Genomic DNA, 13411 nt, shown 5'->3' with positions numbered 1-13411 from the left:
TGACTACGATGTCATCGACATAGGCCTCGACCGTGCGGCCAATGTGTTCGCCGAACACATGGTTCATGCACCGCTGGTACGTCGCGCCCGCGTTCCTCAAGCCGAACGGCATGGTGACATAGCAGCTCATGCCGAAGGGTGTGATGAAAGAAGTCGTGAGCTGGTCGGACTCTTTCATCCTGATTTAGTGATACCCTGAGTAGGCATCGAGGAAAGACAGGGTTTCGTACCCAGCAGTGGGACCCACGATTTGGTCGATGCGAGGCAGAGGGTAGGGAACCTTCGGACATGCTTTGTTGAGCCTAGCGTAGTCTACACACATCCGCCATTTCCCTCCTTTCTTTCTCACAAGCACAGGGTTGGCAAGCCATTCGGGATGGAATACCTCTTTGATGAACCCTGCCGCCATTAGCTTGTGGATCTCCTCGCCTATGGCTCTGCGCTTCTCCTCGTCGAATCGGCGGAGAGGCTGCTTGACGGGTCGGGCTCCAGCTCGGATGTCCAGCGAGTGCTCGGCGACATCCCTCGGTATGCCGGGCATGTCCGAGGGACTCCACGCGAAGACGTCGGCGTTCGCGCGGAGAAAGTCGACGAGCACTGCTTCCTATTTGGGATCGAGCTCGGAGCCGATCCAGACTTGCTTGGAGGCGTCACTGCTGGGGTCGAGGGGGATGGCCTTAACCGTCTCCGCTGGCTCAAAGTTGTCGGCATGACGCTTCACGTCTGGCACCTCCTTAGAGAGGCTCTCCAGGTCGGCGATGAGGGCCTCGGACTCGGCGAGGGCCTCGGCGTACTCCACGCACTCCACATTACATTCGAACGCGTGTTTGTACGTGGGGCCGACGGTGATGACCCCGTTGGGGCCCGGCATCTTGAGCTTTAGGTAGGTGTAGTTGGGGACGGCCATGAACTTCGCGTAGCATGGTCTTCCCAGTACCGCGTGGTAGGTTCCTCAGAACCCGACCACCTCGAACGTCAGGGTCTCCCTTCGGAAGTTGGAGGGTGTTCCGAAGCAGACGGGAAGGTCGAGCCGTCCGAGGGGCTGGACGCGCTTCCCGGGAATGATCCCATGGAAGGGCACAGCGCCTGCCCCGACGGAGGACAGATCGACACGCAGGAGCCCGAGGGTCTCGGCGTAGATGATGTTGAGGCTGCTGCCTCCATCCATGAGGACCTTGGTGAGCCTGACGTCGCCGATGACGGGGTCGACGACGAGCGGGTATTTCCCCGGGCTCGGCACATGGTCGGGATGGTCGGCTTGGTCGAAGGTGATGGGCTTGTCGGACCAGTCTAGGTAGACTGGTGCCGCCACCTTCACCGAACAGACCTCCCGACGCTCTTGCTTGCGGTGCCGAGCCGAGGCATTCGTCGCTTGCCCACCATAGATCATGAAGCAGTCGTGGACCTCGGGGAACTCTCCTGCCTGGTGATCTTCCTTCTTGTCGTCGTCGTGGGCCCTGCCACCCTCCGCGGGTGGCCCGGCCCTGTGGAAGTGGCGCCGAAGCATGACGCACTCCTCAAGGGTGTGCTTGACGGGCCCCTGGTGGTAGGGGCACGGCTCCTTGAGCATCTTGTCGAAGAGGTTGGCACCTCCGGGGGGTTTCCGAGGGTTCTTGTACTCGGCGGCGGCGACAAGGTCTGCGTCGGCGGCGTCGCGTTTCGCTTGCGACTTCTTCTTGCCCTTCTTCTTGGCGCTGCGCTGAGTTGACGCCTCGGGGGCATCTTCCGAAGGGCGGCCCTGGGGCTGCTTGTCCTTCCGGAAGATAGCCTCGATCGCCTCCTGGCAGGAGGCGAACTTGGTGGCGATGTCCATCAGCTCGCTCGCTCTGGTGGGGGTCTTGCGACCCAGCTTGCTCACCAGGTCGCGACAAGTGGTGCCGGCGAGGAACGCGCCGATGACATCCGAGTCGGTGATGTTGGGCAGCTCGGTGCGCTGCTTCGAGAATCGCCGGATGTAGTCTCGGAGAGACTCTCCCGGCTGCTGTCGGCAGCTTCGAAGGTCCCAGGAATTCCCAGGGCGCACGTATGTGCCCTGGAAATTTCCGGCAAAAGCTTGGACCAGGTCGTCCCAGTTGGAGATCTGCCCCGGAGGCAGGTGCTCCAACCAGGCGCGAGCGGTGTCGGAGAGGAACAGGGGGAGGTTGCGGATGATGAGGTTGTCGTCGTCCGTTCCACCCAGTTGGCAGGCCAGGCGGTAGTCCGCGAGCCACAGTTCCGGTCTCGTCTCCCCCGAGTACTTCGTGATAGTAGTCGAGGGTCGGAACCGGGTCAGGAACGGCGCCCGTCGTATGGCCCGGCTGAAGGCCTGTGGACCGGGTGGTTCGGGCGAGGGACTCCGATCCTCCCCGCTGTCGTAGCGTCCCCCACGCCTAGGGTGGTGGCCTCGGCGCACCCTCTCGTCGAGGTGGGCTCGGCGGTCGCGGTGATGGTGCTCGTTGCCGAGGCGACCCGGGGCCGCAGGCGCGGTCTTGCGCGTGCGCCCGGTGTAGACCGAGGCTTCCCGCATGAATCGGGAAGTCGCGGCATGATGCTCCGAGGGGTACCCCTGCCTTCGGGAGGCGGAGCTCTCGGCCCGCCGGACCGCGGCACCTTCCAGGAGATTCTTGAGCTCTCCCTGGATTCGCCGCCCCTCGGTGGTTGATGGCTCCGGCATCGCGCGGAGGAGCATTGCTGCTACAGCCAGGTTCTGGCCGACCCCACTGGATGCGGGTGGCAGCCTGACCCTGACGTCGTCAGCGATGCGGTGCTGGAAGCCCTAGGGTAGATGACGTATTTCTCCGGCCGGAGGTTGGCCCGCCCATGCCTGCCCGACATCCCGGCGGATTGGCTCAAGCGCTCCTGCTCCCTCGTTGAGCCTGGCCTGCACCCCGCGGATTTGCTCGAGCTGTGGGTCATGACCCCCCGCCTGAACGGGGACCACAGCTAACTCCCGTGGGATATCAACGCGAGGCACCAGCCTAGGGAGATCACCGTCCTCCGGCATGCCGAGATGGTTGCCTTCGGAGGGGCCCCCTAGATCGACGTGGAAACATTCGCGGCTTGGGCCGCAGTCCTCATCGCCGAGGCTACAGCTTCCGCCGGAACAGTCGGAAAGGCAGTAGTCACATGCGGTCATGAAGTCCCGCATGGCACTGGGGTTGCCAAGTCCAGAGAAATCCCAACAGATGCTGGGCTCGTCGTCTTCCTCGGACCCAGAGGGCCCATAGGTCGAGACGTCCATCAGCCGGTCCCAAGGTGACCGCATACGAAACCCCAGAGGGTTTGGACTCGCCTCTACGAGAGCACCCGCCAAAGCGAAGCCGCTAGGCGGGTCGAGGCTGAATCCGAAAGACGTGGGATGGGAATCGGTCGGTACCTCTTGGTCGACGGGCGGCGATGAGGTCACGTCGGGGACTGACTGCACCGTCGTCTCAGGTACAAGGGTGACGTCCAGCAAGCCCTTCGCGAGCATGCTGGCACCGTCCGTTTGCTCGAGATTGGCGTGTTGCGGGGAGACGGCGCTCGTCTTCGTCTCAAGCGCGAGGTCGATGCCCGGTGCGCCCCCCGTTGGGGTGCTAGCGCCGTCGACTCGCTCGACAGCCGACGAGGCGCTGCCTCCTGCTTGGCCTTGGTTGCCCCGCCTCCTCCTCCGTCGGCGGGGGAGAGGACGGGGTGAGCTCGAATGTTGTTCTTCCACCACGCGGGGAAGACGCCGTCGATTCCACCGCCGGCGGGCGGGCTGTCGGCCGCCATTGTCGTTGTCGCACGGCGGTGGAAGGAGTATCATGTTGTAGCTGCCGTCGAGGGACACGAACTCAAGACTCCCGAAACGGAGCACCGTCCCGGGTTGGAGAGGTTGCTGGAGACTGCCCATCTGGAGCTTGACGGGAAGCTGTTCGTCAACACGCAGCAGGCCCCTACCTGGCGCGCCAACTGTCGGCGTTTCAAGACCGGGGGGTCCCTAAGCCGACGAGTGAATGTCGCCGCGTGCCCCAGCCCAGATGGGTCGACGCGAGGCCGAGCGCGAAGGGGGGAAGTGAGGTGGCCGGAGACCGGCGTGAGAGAGGTGGGAATCCCGCGGCCTTCATGTTCGTCCCGCGCCCAGGTCGGGTGCGCTTGCAGTAGGGGGTTACAAGCGTCCACGCGGGAGAGGGAGCGAGCGGCTTCAAGCGAGCGCCTGTCTCGCCCTCGTCCCCGCGCGGCCAACCTTCTCTAAGAGGGCCCTGGTCCTTCCTTTTATAGGCGTAAGGAGAGGATCCAGGTGTACAATGGGGGGTGTAGCAGAGTGCTACGTGTCTAGCGGAGGAGAGCTAGCGCCCTAAGTACATGCCGTTGTGGCAGCCGGAGAGATTTTGGCACCCAGCTGGTGTGATGTCGTGGCCGTCGGAGGAGTGCCGGAGCCTGGCGGAGGGACAGCTATCGGAGCTGTTGAGTCTTTGTTGACGTCCTCTTGCTTCCGTAAGGGCGCTGAGAGCTGCCGTCGTCACAGAGTATGCGGGGCGCCATCATTGCCTATTTGGCGGAGCGAGCCAGATGGGACGCCGGTCTTGATCCCGTGGCTAGGGCTGACAATGGGCTATAAATTTTGCACTATAAGATTTAAGGATCGAAGCGGGTTAGGATCGGGCTTTATTTCTAGTCATTTTTGAGCTATAATTTATTTAGGGCCTTGATATTTTGTGAAGAACTATTTGGATCACAATCCATTACCACCCCTACCCGTGGCCCGAGTCAGCGCGGGGTAGGGTGATGATGGCGCCTCCTGTTGACGTGGCTGGTCTGCGCCCTAGGTTGGGTGATGTGTAAGCTCCTCCGAAGCCGAGGTCGAGTCTGTCTTCCGTGGCCGAGGTCGAGTCCGAGCCCCTGGGTCGGGCGAGGCGGTGACCGACGGCTGAGGCCGGGGCGGAGTCCGAGCCCCGGGGGTCGGGCGGAGCGGAGTTCGTCGTCTTCCGGGACTTAGCCCGAGTCCGAGCCCTGGGTCGGGCGGAGCGGAGTTCGCCGTCTTCTGGGGCTTAGCCCGAGTCCGAGCCCTGGGTCGGGCGGAGCGGAGTTCACCGTCTTCCGGGGCTTAGCCCAAGTCCGAGCCTTGGGTCGGGCGAAGCGGAGTTCGCCGTCTTCCGGGGCTTAGCCCGAGTCCGAGCCCTGGGTCGGGCGGAGCGGAGTTCGCCGTCTTCCGGGGCTTAGCCTGAGTCCGAGCCCTGGGTCGGGCGGAGCGGAGTTCGCCGTCTTCTGGGACTTAGCCCGAGTCCGAGCCTTGGGTCGGGTGGAGCGGAGCTTCCTATGGTGCCTGCAGCCGGGCCTGACTGCCTGTCAGCCTCACTCTGTCAAGTGGCACCGCAGTCGGAGCGGCGCAGGCGGCGCTGTCTTTCTGTCAGACCGGTCAGTGGAGCGGCGAAGTGACGGCGGTCACTTCGGCTCTATCGGCTGAGGGGCGCGCGTCAGGATAAAGGTGTCAGGTCGCCTTTGCATTAAATGCTCCTGCGATTTGGTCGGTCGGTGCGGCGATTTGGTCAGGGTTGCTTCTTGGCGAAGACAGGGCCTCGGGCGAGCCGGAAATATGTTCACCGCTGAAGGGGGGCCTCGGGCGAGATGGAGGTCCTTCGGGGTCGGCTGCCCTTGTCCGAGGCTAGGCTCGGGCGAGGCATGATCGAGTCCCTCGGATGGACTGATCCCTGACTTAATCGCACCCATCAGGCCTTTGCAGCTTTATGCTGATGGGGGTTACCAGCTGAGAATTAGGAGCCTTGAGGGTACCCCTAATTATGGTCCCCGACACCTGTGAAAAGGCGTCTGTTCAACCGAGGCTGCAAAGAACAACACTGTGAATCGTATTCATGTATAATTGCCATTGTTTCTGTAGTCCATCCTGACGGCTGGAGAAGCAAATGGAAAATTAAGCTTTGCTATGTGCCTACGTTACCTGGGTGCCATGTTTTGATTAGAGGAAAGGGACAAAGGGTTCCATCAAAGATCCAGGGAAGGTAAAAGAAGTTTCTCTTCTTTTTTGAACTAAAATTTCTTGTTCTTTTTCACATCCATCAAATTAAAGTCATGTTGCTTATTTAACTCTCAGACAAATATGTGTTTTTGGGTCATCTGAATCCCAATTTGTTTTCTTGAACTGGTAATGTTGTGATCGAAGTTTCTCTAAACAGTATCTTAGAAATGTTCATGGTTTCTCAGCAATATAATTGATTACTTTTACAATATTTTGCAATTTACTTATAGCATGGCTTACCTATCATACTCTTGCCACCAGCATCCCATAGCGCACTAACATAAATACAAATGCTACAATCTACAACTTTGTAGCTTTGATAACCTCAAGATTGATTGGGTCTATTTTTTCCAAGTTATGCAACTTATTTAGAAAATAGAATTAAGGGATACAACTATTGGCTACAATTTAATGTAGTCCACAACCTTATACAACCTTTGTAAAATTTCAGTTAGCTTATATGTTCTAGATTCTTGGGTACAGTCTCAATGAAGCACATCAGCTGCTGCAGGTAATTCATTGCGGTTTATACAACCTTTATTTGCTTGAATTGATTCAGTCTATAGTCTGCCTTTTGCCTAAAATTATGGCTCTGGACTGTTCTGTTCCATCCAAAAGCAGTACAATATCTTCCCTATATGTAGACATATTGTGTATTAACATTTTATTAGTATGTTACTGTCATATAGCCCGAAGCTCTTTAGGAACCACTTCATCAGTGCGTTGCCCGTGAACTATCTTGTGTACATGCAACCTATAGAGCATAATAGAATTAAATAGTTGTGACCTAACCATTTTCCATTCAACCATGGCAGGAGGAGGTCATCGAGTCAATTATAGCTGGGACATGGAACGTCGTGGAGGTCATGGCTGATGCCTGCGTGCGGTGCCTGGTGTTGTCCGTTCTCGATAGCGGGTAGGGTTTAGCTTGTCGCCCCTCTCGATTCCAATCAGTGCCAAAAAAAAATTTGTGTTGTAACATTGAATACCTATTGCAAGTTGTAGCATTAGTGCTTATGGTGGCTGCCTTCACATGCTCACATGTTTGAATTTCATTTGTGTTTGGTGCTGGCACCGCATCATAGACATGGCTGAGAAGGAGGAAACAGAGGACCGCTGCCCTGCCTGTCGCACACGCTATGACAAGGATAGGATCGTCAAGATGGCCGCCACTTGTGACAGGTCTGTTGTGATGCTTCTCTCCTTACCAATCAAATTTTTTCACTTAAGCAAACTACAAGGAGAACATGTTTGTTTTTGAGGTATGTGCATTTATAGATAATGCAGCAGAATATATGTCATTTTATTGTACATTACATGTGTCAGACTCATTAGTGAGTTACAACATCTGTTGATTGCTTGTTGGACCCATTCTCAGAAACAGGAATTTGGACTTAAGCCAATGAATTGTCCAGGACACTGTCTAATGTTTGCTAATAGGGTTCGGTCGTATAGAGGTGAGTTTCTTCCTAATTTTTGTATTTTAAGTGTTTTAAGTGAGCGAGAGAAAGAGCCTCTAGCTGAGTTGGTTAGATGGTCTGAGTAGCACTCCTCAGGTCCTGGGTTCGACTCCCTATGGGAGCGAATTTCAGGCTGTGGTTAAAAAAATCCCCTCGCCTATCCCATGCCAAAGCACAGGCCTAAGGCTCGGCTCTGGTCGCGGTCGTTCTCACATGGGCTTTGATGTCGCTGTGTATGGGTGGGGCAGGGGTTCGGGGGTTTTCTCAACCTGTGTGAGGTCTTCTTCTTAACACAATACTTGAGGGGTGTACAAAGCACAGAAGAGCAAAATATTTTGCCATTAATGAAAAATATCTATAAAAGAACCGAATAGTTCTTTAATCTATACAAGATAATGGTTCATAATCTTGCAAACTAAAAATGGATACTACAAGTTAGTTGGATGAGGGGTCTTTTGTAAACAAGAGGTTGTGTCTTTACTATCATTAACTTATAGAAAAAGAATAGATTTCTTTTTGATATATAACTAAAAACCATTCAAATATTGATTTTCTTTACTATTTCTTAGCTTGTTATCAAAATGTGCTGCTCAAAATATTCTCTCAACACTTGTAACTGCAAACGGTAGTAGCATAACACCACTTTAAGAAGCTTGTAAACAAATGTGAATGAGAAGTTTTTTCTCAACAACTTTGACTGAGACTAAGATGAAACAAGTATGCTTCAGCAAACTACTGTTGACCAGTGATCAATTGGGCATGAAGTCATGACAGGAATTATACAATAGATAATAGACTGACATCTTAAATATTCATACAAAGACACAATCTTGCCACCATCTAGAGGTACAACCTTATCTTGTGAGGCTGATCTTCCTCTTCACGGCTGGAGGTAGTCCTAACTGCTGTGCACCGGCATGACCACAAGAATGGGGAGTTGGGGACTTCAATAGATATTTAGGCATGGTGGATTCTATTAACTGCTGGCATGTTGTCTGCTGCTATGCTCTCCAAGGTTGGCCGACAATTGTCCATGTACACAAAGACACAAGGATGGGGATCATTTTCCACTTCAGAATGCTGAATGCACCCAGGGAATATTTGATTGAGCTGCTTGAGGGCAGGAGGAGCAGCAACTACTGATATCTGCATACCAATGACCGCTTAGAAAACAATAATTGTTTTTAATCAAGAAAAGATCTGTTTCATTTTCCCTTTTTATTGGTCTCATGAACTCACAATTCTTATCTGACTTATTTTAGCTCCGCACTCCTTAACCAGATCAACTGATGCAGTGTCTGTTCCACCTGATGCAGTGTCTGTTCAAGGTTGGTTCAACCGTGTTGATTAGCTCTTACTTGAGCAACACATGGAGCACCTAAACATTAGCAACTAGAGAATTCAGTGTGAATTTGTATTAGAATTTGAACGCAACTTGTGCAGACTACCAGTCTGGTCTTACTCTCATAGAGCATCTCCGGTAGTTCTCTAAAAAAACTCTCTAAACTCCTCATTATCAAGTTGCTAAATGACTATTTGGAGAAAAAAATGTCAGGGTCTCCAACAGTTTCTAATATGTAGGGAGTAATTTGTTTTTGTGGACCCCTTTTTCTGTTAGCACACGTCAGGATCTGGGCATCGCCCTGGTGGCGGTGTTGTTCCCCTATTTTCTGGCGGCGGCGTTCTTCCCTCTGTTTCTTGCGACAGCGGCAAGTCCTGGAAACAGTGTTTCCAAATATTTATTAGTCAATGTGCGATCGTACCAAATTCAACAGGGCTCTCTACATATGGTATGTATAACTATCTCAATTTGAACTACATTCTGGTGGGAGTCGCTCTTGTTGTTCAGTAACTGTTTTTCCCAATGTTATGTCTAACCGTGTTATTCAGTTTTGCAATATGCACGGCAATTTATGGTGCTATGAATGTACATGGCTACCTCATGTTTGGAGACAAGACGCTCTCACAAATAACTTTGAATCTTCTGAAAGATTCATTTGCAGCAAAAGTTGCACGATGGACCACGATAGCTATTATTGTCGGTTTCTCTGATTCAATTAAGTGGGAACCCTTGGTAGTGATTCAATCAAGGCCCTATTCGGTTGTTCCGGATTGGAGCCTCGAATTAATTCCTAGCCGGATTACTTCTCTAATTTATATAGATTTTAATGAGCTGGAATGAATCCTGGCTCATTCCGGTACAACCGAACAGGCCCTAAGTGAGAAGTGAGAACCCTCATTGTGCTATTTTTTTGTTTCATGTGATCATTCCTTTCACAAAGTATCCTTACACATCTTAGTTATCAACTCTGTAAGTTGAGGTTTTTAGGATGGTGTTACATTCCTGAAATTGTTTGAATCCTTTATGGGATTTCTTCATCCTTAATCACTTGCAGATATTCTTTAGTGATAAAACCATTAGCTTAGAGTATGGAAGAGTTGTGTCCAGCAAGGTTTATGACGGATAGTCTTCGCTGTTATGCTGCATACTCGATGTGTTGCCTTTCTCCTGCCATTCTTTGGTACATAACTAACGCATTATGCTTAAGCGTGGAGTCATTATCTTATAAATTCTTTTTCTATCACTACTCATTGTTTTGGTTCCTATTTGGCATAAATTGTCTGAATACCTTATAAATGTGTTGTCCTATATTTTTTGTTCTAGACATTGTTTGGTTCCCCTGCTTCCAGAATTTATATGACTTGTGAATTTTAAATGAAGAAAAGAAAGGAAAATTATGAATCATGGATTACCGATTCATGCCATAACATTGACTTTTGTGCAGGGTTGTTATCTGTCTTTGTAGCCAAAGAAACAATCCTGAGAAAGAATGGAGAGCTCCTTGGCTAGGAGTAATGTTTCTAAGTGGAATCACCTGGGTTATGCGAGAAGCACATCAATGGATTCCATTGGTCCTCTGTTAGCTGGTAGGAGAAGTAGCAGACATGGCTCAAGTGAGATGGGGGACTGCATATTCAGCTCAATGAGACATTTTCTTCAGTTGGCGAATCAATTACTAGGAGAATTTGTTAGATATTAAGATTAATAGTAATATGTATTAATTCGTTTTTATATAATCATTGTGCACCAACATTTTATTTGAAAGAGAGAAATAAATCCTAGCAAAATTGACTATGGGAGAAGGGATATAGGAACAAAATGGAATATGGGAGAGGGAACAAACTCATCGGCCTATGCGCCTTGATTAGAATGTCTCCTAAAAGTTTTAGTTATTGAAAATATGACAGGACATTTATTATAATATGTTTATTTTCTGAAATACTAATTTTGATGTATAGAAGATTGATCACGCATATCTGGGCTAGGCTTACCCATGTCGGCGTCTAAGAAATAACACACAGAGGGATTCACTATCGCGACACTGACATTCCTTTGTGCGTTATTTATAATAATATCTGGATCGAAATATTTATAATAATATTATGTATTTATATCGTTATGTATCTATGTTTAATCACGGATTTTGTCGTTATCATTGTAATCACGTTCCGTGGCATCGCACGGGCACGTACCTAGTAATGAAGAAGGAAGCACATGAAATATAAAATGTAACATGAACAGTTATGTATAATTATCAACTCATTTCTATTTTATTATTATGGAAAAATAGAAATGATTACAAATTACAAATGTACCTTCGGCTTGAAAGAAGGTAAAAGTGCAAGCGTGGCGCAAAAGCGAATGCCAAGTCAGCGTAAACAGTACGGGAGTACTGTTCATCTATTTATAGGCACGGGTCGCAGCCCATGTAAAATTACATCCAGACCCTTTGTATTTGCTAATAACTCTATAGTAATTCATCGGGGTCTAGATAGCCTTTTCCTCTTTAAGTCGGTTTCCTTTTTCCTGTCATTATGCCGAAGCTCCCTTGCACACAGCTTCGACTCTGTTCCATCCTTTGTTTCCCCTATGCTTCTTCATACTGTGATTTTGACTCAAGTCCGAAGGTACCTGCTCATGTATTATACTCCAGAAACATTGTTAAATCATGTTTTTTGAGGACCTTCAGAAGCCGAAGGCCCCCAACAATACCCATAATGCCTGGCCAATACTGTGATGGTGAATAAAGCTAATGGAAAATGGAGAATGTGCATTGATTTCATAGATCTCAATAAGGCATGTCCGAAGGATGAATTCCCATTGCCAAGAATATATTCTCTTATGGACGCAACAACTACTTCAGAGCTCGTGAGCTTATTGGACTGCTATTCAGGCTATCATAAAATCTGGATGAAGAAAGAAGACGAGCCTAAGACAAGCTTCATAACCCCTAGTGAGACTTACTGCTACTTTCGGATGCTTGAGGGGCTCAAGAATGCTGGAGGAAGCTTCAGCAGAATGACTGCCAAAGTCCTTTACTCTCAAATTGGCAGGAATGTTCTAACATATGTAGATGATATTATAGTTAAAAGTACCAAGCAAGAAAATCACATAGCTGATTTATAAGAAACATTCGCCAACTTTAGAAAGGCAGGTCTCAAACTTAACCCAGAAAAATGTGTTTTCGGGGTAAAGAAAGGAATGTTTCTTCGGTGTCTCGTGTCAACTAAGGGAATTGAGCCAAACCCAAGCAAAATAGAAGCAATACTTCAGATGGAGCCACCAAAGTCAAGAAAAGGCGCCCAAAGGCTGACAGGAAGATTAGCTTCATTGAACAGATTTATTTCAAGATCAGCTAAAAGGAACTTGCCATTATTCGACGTTTTGAAGTCAGCCAAAGTCTTCCAGTGGAGACCAGTTCAGCAAAAAGCTTTCGAGGAGCTGAAACAATACTTGATAGAGCTGACAACTTTAACCCCACCTTCGTCAGGAGCCCCACTGTTGTTGTATGTATCTGCTTCTCATGCTGCATTTAGTGCAGCATTGGTACAAGAAAAGCAAGATGGCCAAGCAAAGAGGCAAGTGCTAGTATACTTCGTTTCTAAAGTGCTAAGTCCATCAAAGAAAAATTACACAGAATTGGAAAAGGTGTTATATGCTGTATTGATGGCCTCCAGAAAGCTTCAGCATTATTTCCAATCTTATCATATCATAGTACCTTCTTCTTAGCCTCTCAAAGACATAATAAGAAACAGAGAAGCCATAGGAAGAGTTGGAAAGTGGACTGCAGAGCTTAATGAATTCACCATAGATTATGTTCATAGATCTACAATTTAGTCTCAGGCATTAGCAGATTCCATCGCTGACTGGACACCAGGGGCTCAGGACGAAGAAAGAATAAAAGATGATGAAGCTTGGACCGTGTTTTGCGATGGGTCATGGGGAACATTCGGCGTAGGAGCAACTGTCATTCTCATTTCACCATCTTGGATCAGAACCTGCTATGCAACAAGGCTGGAATTCAACTGCACAAATAACATTGCGGAATACGAAGCCCTTCTCTTGGAGCTTCGAAAGCTTAAGGCAATGGGGATAAGAAGGGCAATCCTTAAAACCGACTCACAAGTTATTTTGGGTCACGTTGACAAAAGCACTAAAGCAAGAGACCCGAAGCTCGAGAAGTATCTAGACACAATCCGATGGATGGAAGCCTCTTTCGAAGGCTTCTCTGTAAAGAATATCCCAAGAGGAGAAAATGAACATGCAAACTTATTAGCTAAGTCAGCGGCACAAGGGCTTTCGTTACCTCCGGAAGTATTTTTTGAAACAATAAAAGCACCTTCAGTCGAGCTCATGGAGAGAGCAGTGCTCACAATCTCGCCGGTACACAACGAAGATTGGAGGACTGAGATTGTGTCTTTCCTGCAAGGTAATTGTCTTTCGGATGACGAAGCTTACATCAAAAGAATGGAAGCTAGAACAAGACCGTATGTAATCATAGAGGGAGAGTTGTATAAACAAGGAGTCTGCTCCCCATTACTAAAGTGTTTGTCTAGAACCAAAGGACAAGAAATGATGGAGGAGATACATACAGGACTGTAAGGAGCTCATATTGGGTCTAGGCCTTTACTA

The 13411-nt window shown here is 49.7% G+C and overlaps 1 protein-coding gene across 1 annotated transcript in view; it reads left to right on the top strand.

Moving 5' to 3' along the window:
- LOC109942860 (DNA-directed RNA polymerase I subunit 1) overlaps positions 1–6897 on the top strand; it is a 40099-nt gene extending 33202 nt beyond the window's left edge. Inside the window, exons 3-4 of the mRNA XM_020545415.1 lie at positions 6447–6488; positions 6793–6897. Of these exons, the coding sequence (XP_020401004.1) occupies positions 6447–6488; positions 6793–6897 (147 nt within the window). The remainder of the gene's footprint in view (positions 1–6446; positions 6489–6792) is intronic.
- The last annotated feature ends 6514 nt before the right edge of the window (positions 6898–13411 follow it).

Source organism: Zea mays, chromosome 10, assembly GCF_902167145.1.
Source record: "Zea mays cultivar B73 chromosome 10, Zm-B73-REFERENCE-NAM-5.0, whole genome shotgun sequence".
Taxonomy (NCBI): Eukaryota; Viridiplantae; Streptophyta; class Magnoliopsida; order Poales; family Poaceae; genus Zea; species Zea mays.
Note: the sequence above shows the minus strand (reverse complement) of the source record. Positions and strands in the feature narration are given on the sequence as shown.